At 41.5% G+C, this 13040-nt stretch overlaps 1 protein-coding gene across 1 annotated transcript in view; it reads right to left on the bottom strand.

The window, feature by feature from the left end:
- Window positions 1-13040, bottom strand: part of GALNTL6 (polypeptide N-acetylgalactosaminyltransferase like 6) — a 1751703-nt gene that overhangs the window by 1505116 nt on the left and 233547 nt on the right. Inside the window, exon 2 of the mRNA XM_044276251.1 lies at window positions 1389-1527. Coding sequence (XP_044132186.1) covers window positions 1389-1527 — 139 coding nt within the window. The remainder of the gene's footprint in view (window positions 1-1388; window positions 1528-13040) is intronic.

Below are 13040 nucleotides of genomic sequence, written 5' to 3'. Positions count from 1 at the left end.
GGGCGGAGCTCCAGCGCAGCATGGCAGTGCAGGGTGAGAGGCCGCTGGACTAAAAGTACTGCATGTCCAACTTTTTAGTCCAGCGGCCTCTCACAGCTCACTGCCGTGCTGCGCCGGAGCTCCGCCCACATCCTAATTATAGTCAATTGGGACGGAGAAGCGGTCTGGCGGCACAGCAAAATAGCGGCAGGATGGATCCGACAGGGTGAACAGCCTGTCGGATCCGTCCTGCCGCTAGTGTGAAAGTACCCTTAAAGGAGTATTGCAGACGGAACTGAATGAGCTACTGCATTGAGTGTGAGAATTACTGGTGGATGATGCCATTCTGTTCTGAAGAATGAGGGGCGCGGGGTGCATAGGGAAGAGTCAGTTGGATGGAACATAATAAGCCTCCCAAAAAAGACATGATTTTAAGGCACGTTTAAACCAAAGGAAGTTGGTTTAAACATGCACTCCAGAGAGCTGGTGTAGCTTGATACCAGTCTTGAAGACAGAAGTGAGAGGTTTAAATTATGGAAGATGTTAATCTTAGATCATAGGCAGAATGGAGACTGCAAATAGTGTAGTAGACAGAGATGATGTACAAAGGTTCAGATCTGTGGGGAGCTTTGTGGGTGAGGGTGAGAAGTTTGAACTATATTCAGTGGTGGATGGGAAACCAGTGAAATGACTGACTTAGGCTTTAGGCATCCGTGTAGGGGGTGGACAGATAGATGGCTGCTGCACTTAGGACAGACTGAAGGCTAGAGAGTTTACTGAGGAGAAGACAGATTAATAATAAGTTACAGTAGTCAAGATGAGAATGAATCAAGAGTGATAGTTAGAAAACCAGGAGAGAGCGGTGTCCTTGACACCAAAAGAATGGAGCAAGGTGAGAAGAAGTTTTTGCTTTACAGTGTCAAATGCTGCAGAGAGATCCTTGAGAATGAATAGAGAGTAGTTGCCATTGCTTTCCGCTGTTGAGAGATTATTAGACACTTTGGTAAGGGTTTCTGTAGAGTGCAGAGTGCAAAAGGCAGATGATAAGAGGATGAGGAAAGAGTTAGTAGAGAGGTAACTTATTATGCTAGAGTAGACCAGATGTTCCAGGAGTTGAGCGATGAAGGGGGAGTTTACAGATGAAGGGATGCTTAAATACAGTTCTGTAGTTAGCAGCACAAGTCAGGTCAAGAGATGTTTTTTTTTTTGTAGTGAACAGAATGCTTGAAAGATTACAGAAAAATACCAGAATAGAGAGAAAGAGAGAGAGAGAGGTGTTAAATATTGCATTGGAATATGAAATTAGATAATTAATGACACACAGGAATGGATAGCTAAAATGATTAGATTAACTTCTTCCTTGTAACAGATTTTTTTTATTTTTTTTATTTAATTGAAGGTCAACTTACTTTGGATGTCGAATGTCAGGGAGCGATCTCTGCAGTGCAATATTGTTGCTTACATATATATTAAAGCCATTTTCTCTGTAAGCTGTGTCATCTTGGTCTAGTTCATTGACTGGATATGGCTTCCCATGTTCACCTTTACCTAAAAGACAAGATTATGAATACATTTCCTAACAGAATATGCTCAGCAGTCTGATCAATATTTAGTATTACTCATGATATTCACTGCATTTATATCAAAGATGTTTGAAATAAATGTTCCTAAATTTCAGTCAAAATAACTAGCTTTATATTATAACATTATTATAATCATTTAAATACCATTAACATGCTGTTGTTTATAAAAGTATCATAAAAAAGTAAAAAAAAAAGCTGATTTTATCACATCGCCAAATGTAGCAGTCACAGGGTATTAGAGGAAGAGTGGTAGAATACTACCATCCAATCTGCATAGTCAATTATTGGCAGTAGAATTGGTGCACTGTACCGCTAAACCACATTCCATGTCCTATTTCACATGCACACATTGGTAAATATCTGTAATAGTGATCCGCAATTCTGATGTATTACAATTCTGATGTAATACTGATCAGTTCTACTAATGAGTACAGATAGGAAATTGGACTTTATATGGGACAGCCGCTCTGAAAAACAGAAGAAATCTTGGTGACATGCTGATGCAATGCAGATCATTTATGGGAGCATCAGTATTTTAATCGTTTCTCTATAGACTTCAATGGGCATTTTCCATTTTGATTCCATATTCCAATATTTTGATATAGATGGCCTATACTCAGGCTAGACCATCAATATCAGATTGATGGAGCCTGACACCAAACTCCCCTGTCACCACTGATGAAAAATGTGCTTGTATTTGTATTAATTTGTGGATTTCAGGTTGGCTGAAGTTCCAGCTGATGAAACTTTGTTCCATTTATTTGCAATGGGGTGTTTTGGAGGCAAGAACATGGATTTCTGAAAGCACCATTCAGTATACAGGACAGTCACAGAAATACCTGCAACAACTGCATGAGCATCCACCATTAGTTTGTCAAATGTCTAACCTTCTAGAGCTACTTTGTTCTAGGAGGAATGTGAGCCATAAGTTAGAGTAATAAATCAGTAGGTTACACAGCTTTAAAAGAACCGAATCTTTACGTGAAAAGTCATTTGCTCATACTTGTGATTCTTATCGCTTGGTCATTTTTTGTTAAATGATGCAGTTTTAGTAATAGCTGCTAACATCTGAGAATTGTTTTCAAAGAGGTCCAATAAATTCTGTAATCAAGATAATGGATCTCCTTCAGATAGAACAGTTTGCTTTACCATTATTTTGCACACCATCTATCAGTATGTGCGTGATAAGTGAGCAAGCTAAGGAATAGAGAAAAAATAAAGCATTAACTCACAATAAATCCTATGGAAGATAGTGTGGTAACATAGGTCCAGGGACAATCTAGCTCGAGGGGGATTATTTTATTCATGCCTCTTCTCCTCTTGTCTGTGAAGGTTCTCATTTATCCAGGTCATGGTATATATCTGTAAAGAATAAATCAAGGCAACTGGACGTACTGTAGATTTCTTGAAAACGTTTCACTCGTTCTTCCAACAAGCTTTCTCAATTCTGAGTGATTGTACAAAAAATTCTGTTTTGGATAAGGAGGCCGATTGGTACAAACGAGGCGTGAAGGAGGCCATCTACGTAAAAATGGAGAAGCCAAGCTTGAATAGAGGTGGGGGGGTTAGACATCTATTGTCTGCCACGTCCAGTTGCCTTGATTTATTCTTTACAGAAATACTCTTCTCCTCTTGTTTTTTTCTTCCTTTTTTTACATTTATAACTCATTTTTCCTTCTCCGTTCCCCCTTGCCTCTCTTCCTTTGTTTCCCACCTTTTCTCCTTTCTTGCTTTTTCTCTTTCCCCATATGTCCCCTTACCTGTTCACTACCACTCCTCCCCTTTTTCATTTTCATACCATACCCCATTTGTTTTCTTCTTTTACTTGTTCCATTCCCATTCTTGCTCCACTTTATCTCACCTTTATATTTGTCATGCTTCTGGCCCTCATTGTTTCTTTTTAGCTTTTGAATATTTTTCTTTCCTTCTTTTCATTTTCATCCTTTCCTCATTACTACTTTCTCCCCCCCCCCCCCTTCCCCTTTGTTATTCTTCTTGTTTCGTACTCTCAGCTATCATTCCTTCAGTTACCTCTTTCCCATTTGATCTATCTGGTTTGTAGCAGCATTCCGATTACAGCATTTTCCCCATAATATTATTCTCCACTAAACGTGGGGCATGGGTGAGTGTACCTCCCCTCCCATATCATGCCAATTCTCCCTTGATCTAAACCACCTCACAATTTCCCGCAGATGATGTAGGAGCCTTATACGCCTACTACACAGGCACGTTAGACAAACTACATCACATTTCAGGGCTCACATATTAAATACTGCACTTTGCCATATCCTCTCCAGTGCAAAGCTGTGTGTAATTCCACCCTATTCTGGGCACATATATCTATTCTCAATTTTCCTTCATAGCCTCATTATGTAAGCATTTGGACACAGATGGTGGGCCTTATCTTTCTAATCTCGCCCCTTTCTCTATGGCTAGAGAATATATATCCCAGATCTATTGTGTTGAGTTTATTTCCTTTATTATATTTCATACAGTGTCACCTACCATTTCCCTCATCTTGTGTATTTATATAAATACTTTGGACTAATTATATATTTCATCCATGATAGGTTGTCTATATGTATTTTATGTGTCATTTAGGGTCCATTCACACAACAACATGCACATATTGCGGACCGAAAAAGGCGGTTCTGCAATATACAGGCATTGGCCATGTGAATCCCATATAAGATATGGCATAGTACAAAGAGGAGACACAGATCGGAAGCGCACGGAAGCGCTTCAGTGAGGTTTTTGGTCCATGCCTCCGCACCACAAAAGATAGGACATGTCCTATCTTTTGCTGTATATGGAGGATCACGGACCCATTCAAGCAATTTGTGGTCCACAGCATGGGCATAGACTGCTTGTAAATGTATACTTATGGCTTATATAGCTCTCATTTTAGAAAACATTTTTGATTATTCATACTCTGCTCTATTATACATGAAATATCATATAATTCATTGCCTTGTTAGCACTATTATAACTACATTAATAGATCATGGACTGAACCATATTAGGTGTTTTATACTATGTACAGTATTTATCTTTATATACATTGTGTTGTTTCAGTCTGATGAATATCCCTATGAACTGAAAAGTTACATTTATTGCCACTTGAAATTAAATCACAAATTGCATTATAAGTCCTTGGGGTGCTAGAATTTCTTCATATTATATCTATGGGGTGGGAAACCTATTCCTAGCACCAACAAGTACAGAGTTTCACAAGATGTCTCTGGAACTTCATTTGATAAAAAGATTAATTAACATATACAGGATTGCAATTTTGCTCTCTAAAGTTACTAAATTTATGTCTAACTAGAGTGATGCATTAAATGGCTATGCCCAAAATATATATGGATAATAGTCCCTCAGTCTCTCTTCACGTCTATGGTTCCAGACATTTAGTGCTCCATGATTAGAAAGGGATGCAAATGAGCTCTTAACAAGCTTTGCCTCTAATGCCACCAAATGTAAGGCAGCTGTCCTATAAGTAAATGTTCGACCCATTAAAGAGACCTTGAGACATGACTTGGACATTAAATAAGCCATCACCTCATCTTCAGACTGCTATTTCGGGGTAATTGCTGCCTTACATCTGGTGGCATTAGAGACAGAGCTTGTTAAGAGCTCATTTGCATCCCTTTCTTCCCAGAATTCCAGAGGAGCATGTATGGCCAATAAGTCTCCTCACGCCGATCAAGGTGCTATCTCCCGAAGGAGAGATAGTACCCCCCAAAATCCTGACTTAGGCCTTTCACCACATTAAGCCAGTACTCTCTGCTCTGCACTGATGAGGTAAAATCACTCCAATATAGCTTTCTGCAGATGAGGTGCTGGCTTATTTAATATCTGAGTCATGTCTCAAGGCCTATTTAATGGATCGAACATTGACTTATAGGATACTTGGCTTACATCTGGTGGCATTAGAGGCAAAGCTTGTTTACAGCTCATTTGCATCCCTATTTTCCCCAGAATTCCCAAGGAGCATGTATGGCTTATAAGTCTCCTCATGCCGATTAAGATAGTATCCACTAAAACATATTTTTTTTTTTTTTTTTTATTTCAAAATCTTTATTGAAGATTAATTCCGGCAGTACAAGCATTCCCACATCCGTGGACAATAGCAGACAATATTCAGCCGTATACAGTATCTTTGTACAACTTGATTTCGGAACAAAGGAAGGTAAACAACATAACATTGTAGATAACCATTCCAGTTATAAAGCAAAAGTTAAGTATGACCAGTATACAGTGCGGATGAGGGAGAATGTAACCTAAAACCATCAGTGCACCCCGTTAAAATTTCTAAAAACCATCCAGGGTTTCCAGAGGGTAGTGAATTTGTCATGAGATCGGTTTTCCCAAGCGGACAGTTCTTCAAATCTGTAAATGGCATCCACCTTGTTCACCCAGAAATCAAAAGGAGGGACGTCCGATGATAACCAAAATCTAGGTACCAAGAGGCGTGCTGCTGACAATAGTTTCTTAAACAGGGGGGTGACTCCAGTGGACATGTAGGGGGAGGGGAGGCCTAAGAGAGCAAGTTGAGGGGATGGGGCAATCTTGGATTTGCAAATTGTATTGCTTTGTTTAAAGATTTCAGACCACCAATTATTCAAAGGTGGACAGGACCACCAAATATGAAGGAATTTGCCGCCTTCCTCCCCACATCTCCAGCATGCGTCAGAACCAGTACTGGTATATCTACACGTGATATCGGGTGTTTTATACCACCTGGTTAGTACCTTGTAGCCATTTTCTTGTATCCGAACACATCTAGAGGAGCTATGAGGCTCTCTAAATAGTTTCAGTTGGTCCTCGTCAGAGAACATGGTACCCAGGTCTTTTTCCCATGCACCAATGAATGCTAGTTTAGGAGGGCATATAGGTTTGCATAGTTTCCCGTACAGTTGTGAGATTAGTTTCTTAGGGGGATGACTAGAACTGATAAGACTTTCAAACCAGGTGAGTGGTCGTAAAAGTGCATGGTAGGGGACAAACTTTGTTAAGCAGGTTCGTATAAATGAAAAGAGAGAGGGGAATATCTTGGATTCGGGGAAGATGGAGGCAAATTTATCTTTATGGATCATCTTACCATCCTCCGTATACAGGGAAAGAGCCAACATCTCAGAGTTACGCATATATGGAGGGAGACTTTGTTTCAGCTCTAGTGGAGCGAGGTCTATTATGTCTTTGACTTGAGTAAGTGGGGAGGGGAGCGGGATTCCATTGGCAGATCTCTGGAATTTGTCCCATGCCTCCAGGGTGGCAGTTATAACTGGGCCTGCATTCTTAACTTTAACCCGGTTTTGTTGAGGGTGAATTAGTAAAGTTCTGAACGATATGTTAGCTAGGGCAGATTCCATATTAGGCCACGACTTGTATGACGGGTTCCTGAACCAGTCAACAACCCTGGTTAATAAGGTAGCTAAATTATAGAGGGAGGGATTTGGGAGGTTGATGCCTCCAAAGGTTTTGGGGTTCTGCAGAACAGAAAATCGTATACGAGCTTTCTTACGACACCATATGAAAGATCGAATGTCCTTGTCAAGGGCCTGGAAGAAGGATCTAGGAATGGGGAGAGGGAGGACTTGTTGTAAGTAGTTAAGTTTAGGGAGTACCAAAGAGGTGAATATATTTTTACGGCCAAACCAGGATAAAGTCTGAAGGTGAAGGTTATTTAACTGGTCTTTCATGTTTTGTAAGAGTGGGATGAAATTTAGTTGATATAATTTGGAAATATCTGTACTAATTTTGATTCCTAAGTATGTTATGAAAGGGGTGTCCCAGTTGAATGGGGATCGTGCTGCTAAGTCTGATTTAGTGCGACCATCTAGGCCTATGCATAAAACATGAGACTTTTTCATGTTAATTTTAAGGTTAGACAGGGGGCTAATGTTTTCAAAAGTTTTATAAATTAATGGGAGGGATGTCTTCGGGTTAGAGGTGATGAGAAGGAGGTCATCCGCAAATGCTGCAACTTTATGTTCATGGCTACCAAGTTTAATACCTTTAATTTTGTCATTTTGGCGGAAGGATTGTAGAAGTGGCTCCATAGACAGTACAAAAACCAGGGGGGAAAGTGGGCAGCCTTGTCGCGTACCATTTCTTATGGGGAATGAAGGGGAGGTAGTTTCATTCACCAGCACCGACGCCGAGGCATTGGAATACATAGAAAAGACTGCATCAATAAAAGGTATGGGTATTCCAAACTTAATCAAAGTAAGCCGCAAAAAGTTCCAGCTAATCCTGTCAAATGCTTTTTCGGCGTCGGTGCTGATGAAAACTAAGGGATGGGAGAACTTAGTGGCATGATGGATGGCATTAATAATTTGAACCGAGTTGTCCTTACCCTCTCTACTAGGGATGAGCGAACTCGAACTGTATAGTTCGGGTTCGTACCGAATTTTGGGGTGTCCGTGACACGGACCCGAACCCGGACATTTTCGTAAAAGTCCGGGTTCGGGTTCGGTGTTCGTCGCTTTCTTGGCGCTTTTGTGACGCTTTCTTGGCGCTTTTTGAAAGGCTGCAAAGCAGCCAATCAACAAGCGTCATACTACTTGCCCCAAGAGGCCATCACAGCCATGCCTACTATTGGCATGGCTGTGATTGGCCAGAGCACCATGTGACCCAGCCTCTATTTAAGCTGGAGTCACATAGCGCCGCCCGTCACTCTGCTCTGATTAGCGTAGGGAGAGGTTGCGGCTGCGACAGTAGGGCGAGATTAGGCAGATTAACTCCTCCAAAGGACTTGATTAACTGATCGATCTGCAGCTGTGGATCATTGAGCTGCTGATCCTCAATTGCTCACTGTTTTTAGGCTGCACAGACCGTTTGTCAGTCTCATTTTTCTGGGGTGATCGGCGGCCATTTTGTGTCTTGTGGTGCGCCAGCACAAGCTGCGACCAAGTGCATTTAACCCTCAATGGTGTGGTTGTTTTTTGGCTAAAGCCTACATCAGGGTGAAGCTGTCACACCAAGTGCATTTAACCAGCAATAGTCTGTTCATTTTTTGGCCATATACAAAATCAGGGGCAAGCTGCGCCTGTCACCAAGTGCATTTAACCCTCAATGGTGTGGTTGTTTTTTGGCTAAAGCCTACATCAGGGTGAAGCTGTGACACCAAGTGCATTTAACCAGCAATAGTCTGTTCATTTTTTGGCCATATACAAAATCAGGGGCAAGCTGCGCCTGTCACCAAGTGCATTTAACCCTCAATGGTGTGGTTGTTTTTTGGCTAAAGCCTACATCAGGGTGAAGCTGTCACACCAAGTGCATTTAACCAGCAATAGTCTGTTTATTTTTTGGCCATATCCCAGTCTAATTCTGTCACTAAATCCATACCGGTCACCCAGCGCCTAAATACTAGGCCTCAAATTTATATCCAGCTAAATCTGTCCCTAGTGCTGTAGCTGGGCGAGTTATTTAGTGTCCGTTCAAGCACATTTCTTGTTCTGGGTTGAAATACAATTCCCAATTTAGCAATTTCATAATTTAGTGGTTCCTGCTATATCAGAGCTATTTGAAATCTATCCCAAAAAGGGTATATAATATTGAAGGTGCACATTGGGTCATTCAGAATAACTTCACACACACCCGCTACTGTGTATTTCCAAGTCTAATTCTGTCACTAAACCCATACCTGTCACCCAGCGCCTAAATACTAGGCCTCAAATTTAAATCCCTCTAAATCTCTCGTTACCGCTGTACTGTTGTTGCTGGGCAAGATATTTAGTGTCCGTCAAAGCACATTTTTTGTTCTGGGTTGAAGTACAATTCCCAATTTAGCAATTTCATAATTTAGTGGTTCCTGCTATATCAGAGCTATTTGGAATCTATCCCTAAAAGGGTATATAATATTGAAGGTGCACATTGGGTCATTCAGAATAACTTCACACACACCCGCTACTGTGTATTTCCAAGTCTAATTCTGTCACTAAACCCATACCTGTCACCCAGCGCCTAAATACTAGGCCTCAAATTTAAATCCCTCTAAATCTCTCGTTACCGCTGTACTGTTGTTGCTGGGCAAGATATTTAGTGTCCGTCAAAGCACATTTTTTGTTCTGGGTTGAAGTACAATTCCCAATTTAGCAATTTCATAATTTAGTGGTTTCTGCTATATCAGAGCTATTTGAAATCTATCCCTAAAAGGGTATATAATATTGAAGGTGCACATAGGGTCATTCAGAATAACTTCACACACACGCTTCTGTGCATTTCCAAGTCTAATTCTGTCACTAAATCCATACCGGTGACCCAGCGCCTAAATACTAGGCCTCAAATTTAAATCCCTCTAAATCTCTCGTTACCCACCGCTGTACTGTTGTTGCTGGGCAAGATATTTAGTGTCCGTCAAAGCACATTTTTTGTTCTGGGTTGAAGTACAATTCCCAATTTAGCAATTTCATAATTTAGTGGTTTCTGCTATATCAGAGCTATTTGAAATCTATCCCTAAAAGGGTATATAATATTGAAGGTGCACATAGGGTCATTCAGAATAACTTCACACACACGCTTCTGTGCATTTCCAAGTCTAATTCTGTCACTAAATCCATACCGGTGACCCAGCGCCTAAATACTAGGCCTCAAATTTAAATCCCTCTAAATCTCTCGTTACCCACCGCTGTACTGTTGTTGCTGGGCAAGATATTCAGTGTCCGTCAAAGCACATTTTTTGTTCTGGGTTGAAGTACAATTCCCAATTTAGCAATTTCATAATTTAGTGGTTTCTGCTATATCAGAGCTATTTGAAATCTATCCCTAAAAGGGTATATAATATTGAAGGTGCACATAGGGTCATTCAGAATAACTTCACACACACGCTTCTGTGCATTTCCAAGTCTAATTCTGTCACTAAATCCATACCGGTGACCCAGCGCCTAAATACTAGGCCTCAAATTTAAATCCCTCTAAATCTCTCGTTACCCACCGCTGTACTGTTGTTGCTGGGCAAGATATTTAGTGTCCGTCAAAGCACATTTTTTGTTCTGGGTTGAAGTACAATTCCCAATTTAGCAATTTCATAATTTAGTGGTTTCTGCTATATCAGAGCTATTTGAAATCTATCCCTAAAAGGGTATATAATATTGAAGGTGCACATAGGGTCATTCAGAATAACTTCACACACACGCTTCTGTGCATTTCCAAGTCTAATTCTGTCACTAAATCCATACCGGTGACCCAGCGCCTAAATACTAGGCCTCAAATTTAAATCCCTCTAAATCTCTCGTTACCCACCGCTGTACTGTTGTTGCTGGGCAAGATATTTAGTGTCCGTCAAAGCACATTTTTTGTTCTGGGTTGAAGTACAATTCCCAATTTAGCAATTTCATAATTTAGTGGTTTCTGCTATATCAGAGCTATTTGAAATCTATCCCTAAAAGGGTATATAATATTGAAGGTGCACATAGGGTCATTCAGAATAACTTCACACACACGCTTCTGTGCATTTCCAAGTCTAATTCTGTCACTAAATCCATACCGGTGACCCAGCGCCTAAATACTAGGCCTCAAATTTAAATCCCTCTAAATCTCTCGTTACCCACCGCTGTACTGTTGTTGCTGGGCAAGATATTTAGTGTCTGTCAAAGCACATTTTTTGTTCTGGGTTGAAGTACAATTCCCAATTTAGCAATTTCATAATTTAGTGGTTTCTGCTATATCAGAGCTATTTGAAATCTATCCCTAAAAGGGTATATAATATTGAAGGTGCACATAGGGTCATTCAGAATAACTTCACACACACGCTTCTGTGCATTTCCAAGTCTAATTCTGTCACTAAATCCATACCGGTGACCCAGCGCCTAAATACTAGGCCTCAAATTTATATCCCGCTAAATCTCTCGTTACCGCTGTACTGTTGTTGCTGGGCAAGATATTTAGTGTCCGTCAAAGCACATTTTTTGTTCTGGGTTGAAGTACAATTCCCAATTTAGCAATTTCATAATTTAGTGGTTCCTGCTATATCAGAGCTATTTGAAATCTATCCCAAAAAGGGTATATAATATTGAAGGTGCACATTGGGTCATTCAGAATAACTTCACACACACCCGCTACTGTGTATTTCCAAGTCTAATTCTGTCACTAAACCCATACCTGTCACCCAGCGCCTAAATACTAGGCCTCAAATTTAAATCCCTCTAAATCTCTCGTTACCGCTGTCCTGTTGTAGCTGGGAAAGTTATTTAGTGCCCGTCAAAGCACATTTTTTGTTCTGGGTTGAAGTACAATTCCCAATTTAGCAATTTCATAATTTAGTGGTTCCTGCTATATCAGAGCTATTTGAAATCTATCCCAAAAAGGGTATATAATATTCAAGGTGCACATTGGGTCATTCAGAATAACTTCACACACACGCTTCTGTGCATTTCCAAGTCTAATTCTGTCACTAAATCCATACCGGTCACCCAGCGCCTAAATACTAGGCCTCAAATTTATATCCCGCTGAATTTGAATACAATACATTGGGCCAAATAATATATTTGTTGTTGTGGTGAACCATAACAATGAGAAAAACATCTAGTAAGGGACGCGGACGTGGACATGGTCGTGGTGGTGTTAGTGGACCCTCTGGTGCTGGGAGAGGACGTGGCCGTTCTGCCACATCCACACGTCCTAGTGTACCAACTACCTCAGGTCCCAGTAGCCGCCAGAATTTACAGCGATATATGGTGGGGCCCAATGCCGTTCTAAGGATGGTAAGGCCTGAGCAGGTACAGGCATTAGTCAATTGGGTGGCCGACAGTGGATCCAGCACGTTCACATTATCTCCCACCCAGTCTTCTGCAGAAAGCGCACAGATGGCGCCTGAAAACCAACCCCATCAGTCTGTCACATCACCCCCATGCATACCAGGGAAACTGTCTCAGCCTCAAGTTATGCAGCAGTCTCTTATGCTGTTTGAAGACTCCGCTGGCAGGGTTTCCCAAGGGCATCCACCTAGCCCTTCCCCAGCGGTGAAAGACATAGAATGCACTGACGCACAACCACTTATGTTTCCTGATGATGAGGACATGGGAATACCACCTCAGCATGTCTCTGATGATGACGAAACACAGGTGCCAACTGCTGCGTCTTTCTGCAGTGTGCAGACTGAACAGGAGGTCAGGGATCAAGACTGGGTGGAAGACGATGCAGGGGACGATGAGGTCCTAGACCCCACATGGAATGAAGGTCGTGCCACTGACTTTCACAGTTCGGAGGAAGAGGCAGTGGTGAGACCGAGCCAACAGCGTAGCAAAAGAGGGAGCAGTGGGCAAAAGCAGAACACCCGCCGCCAAGAGACTCCGCCTGCTACTGACCGCCGCCATCTGGGACCGAGCACCCCAAAGGCAGCTTCAAGGAGTTCCCTGGCATGGCACTTCTTCAAACAATGTGCTGACGACAAGACCCGAGTGGTTTGCACGCTGTGCCATCAGAGCCTGAAGCGAGGCATTAACGTTCTGAACCTGAGCACAACCTGCATGA

This window comes from Bufo gargarizans, chromosome 1 (genome assembly GCF_014858855.1).
Source record: "Bufo gargarizans isolate SCDJY-AF-19 chromosome 1, ASM1485885v1, whole genome shotgun sequence".
Taxonomy (NCBI): domain Eukaryota; kingdom Metazoa; phylum Chordata; class Amphibia; order Anura; family Bufonidae; genus Bufo; species Bufo gargarizans.
The sequence above is the reverse complement of the archived record's forward strand: the minus strand, read 5'-3'. Positions and strand labels throughout refer to the sequence as shown.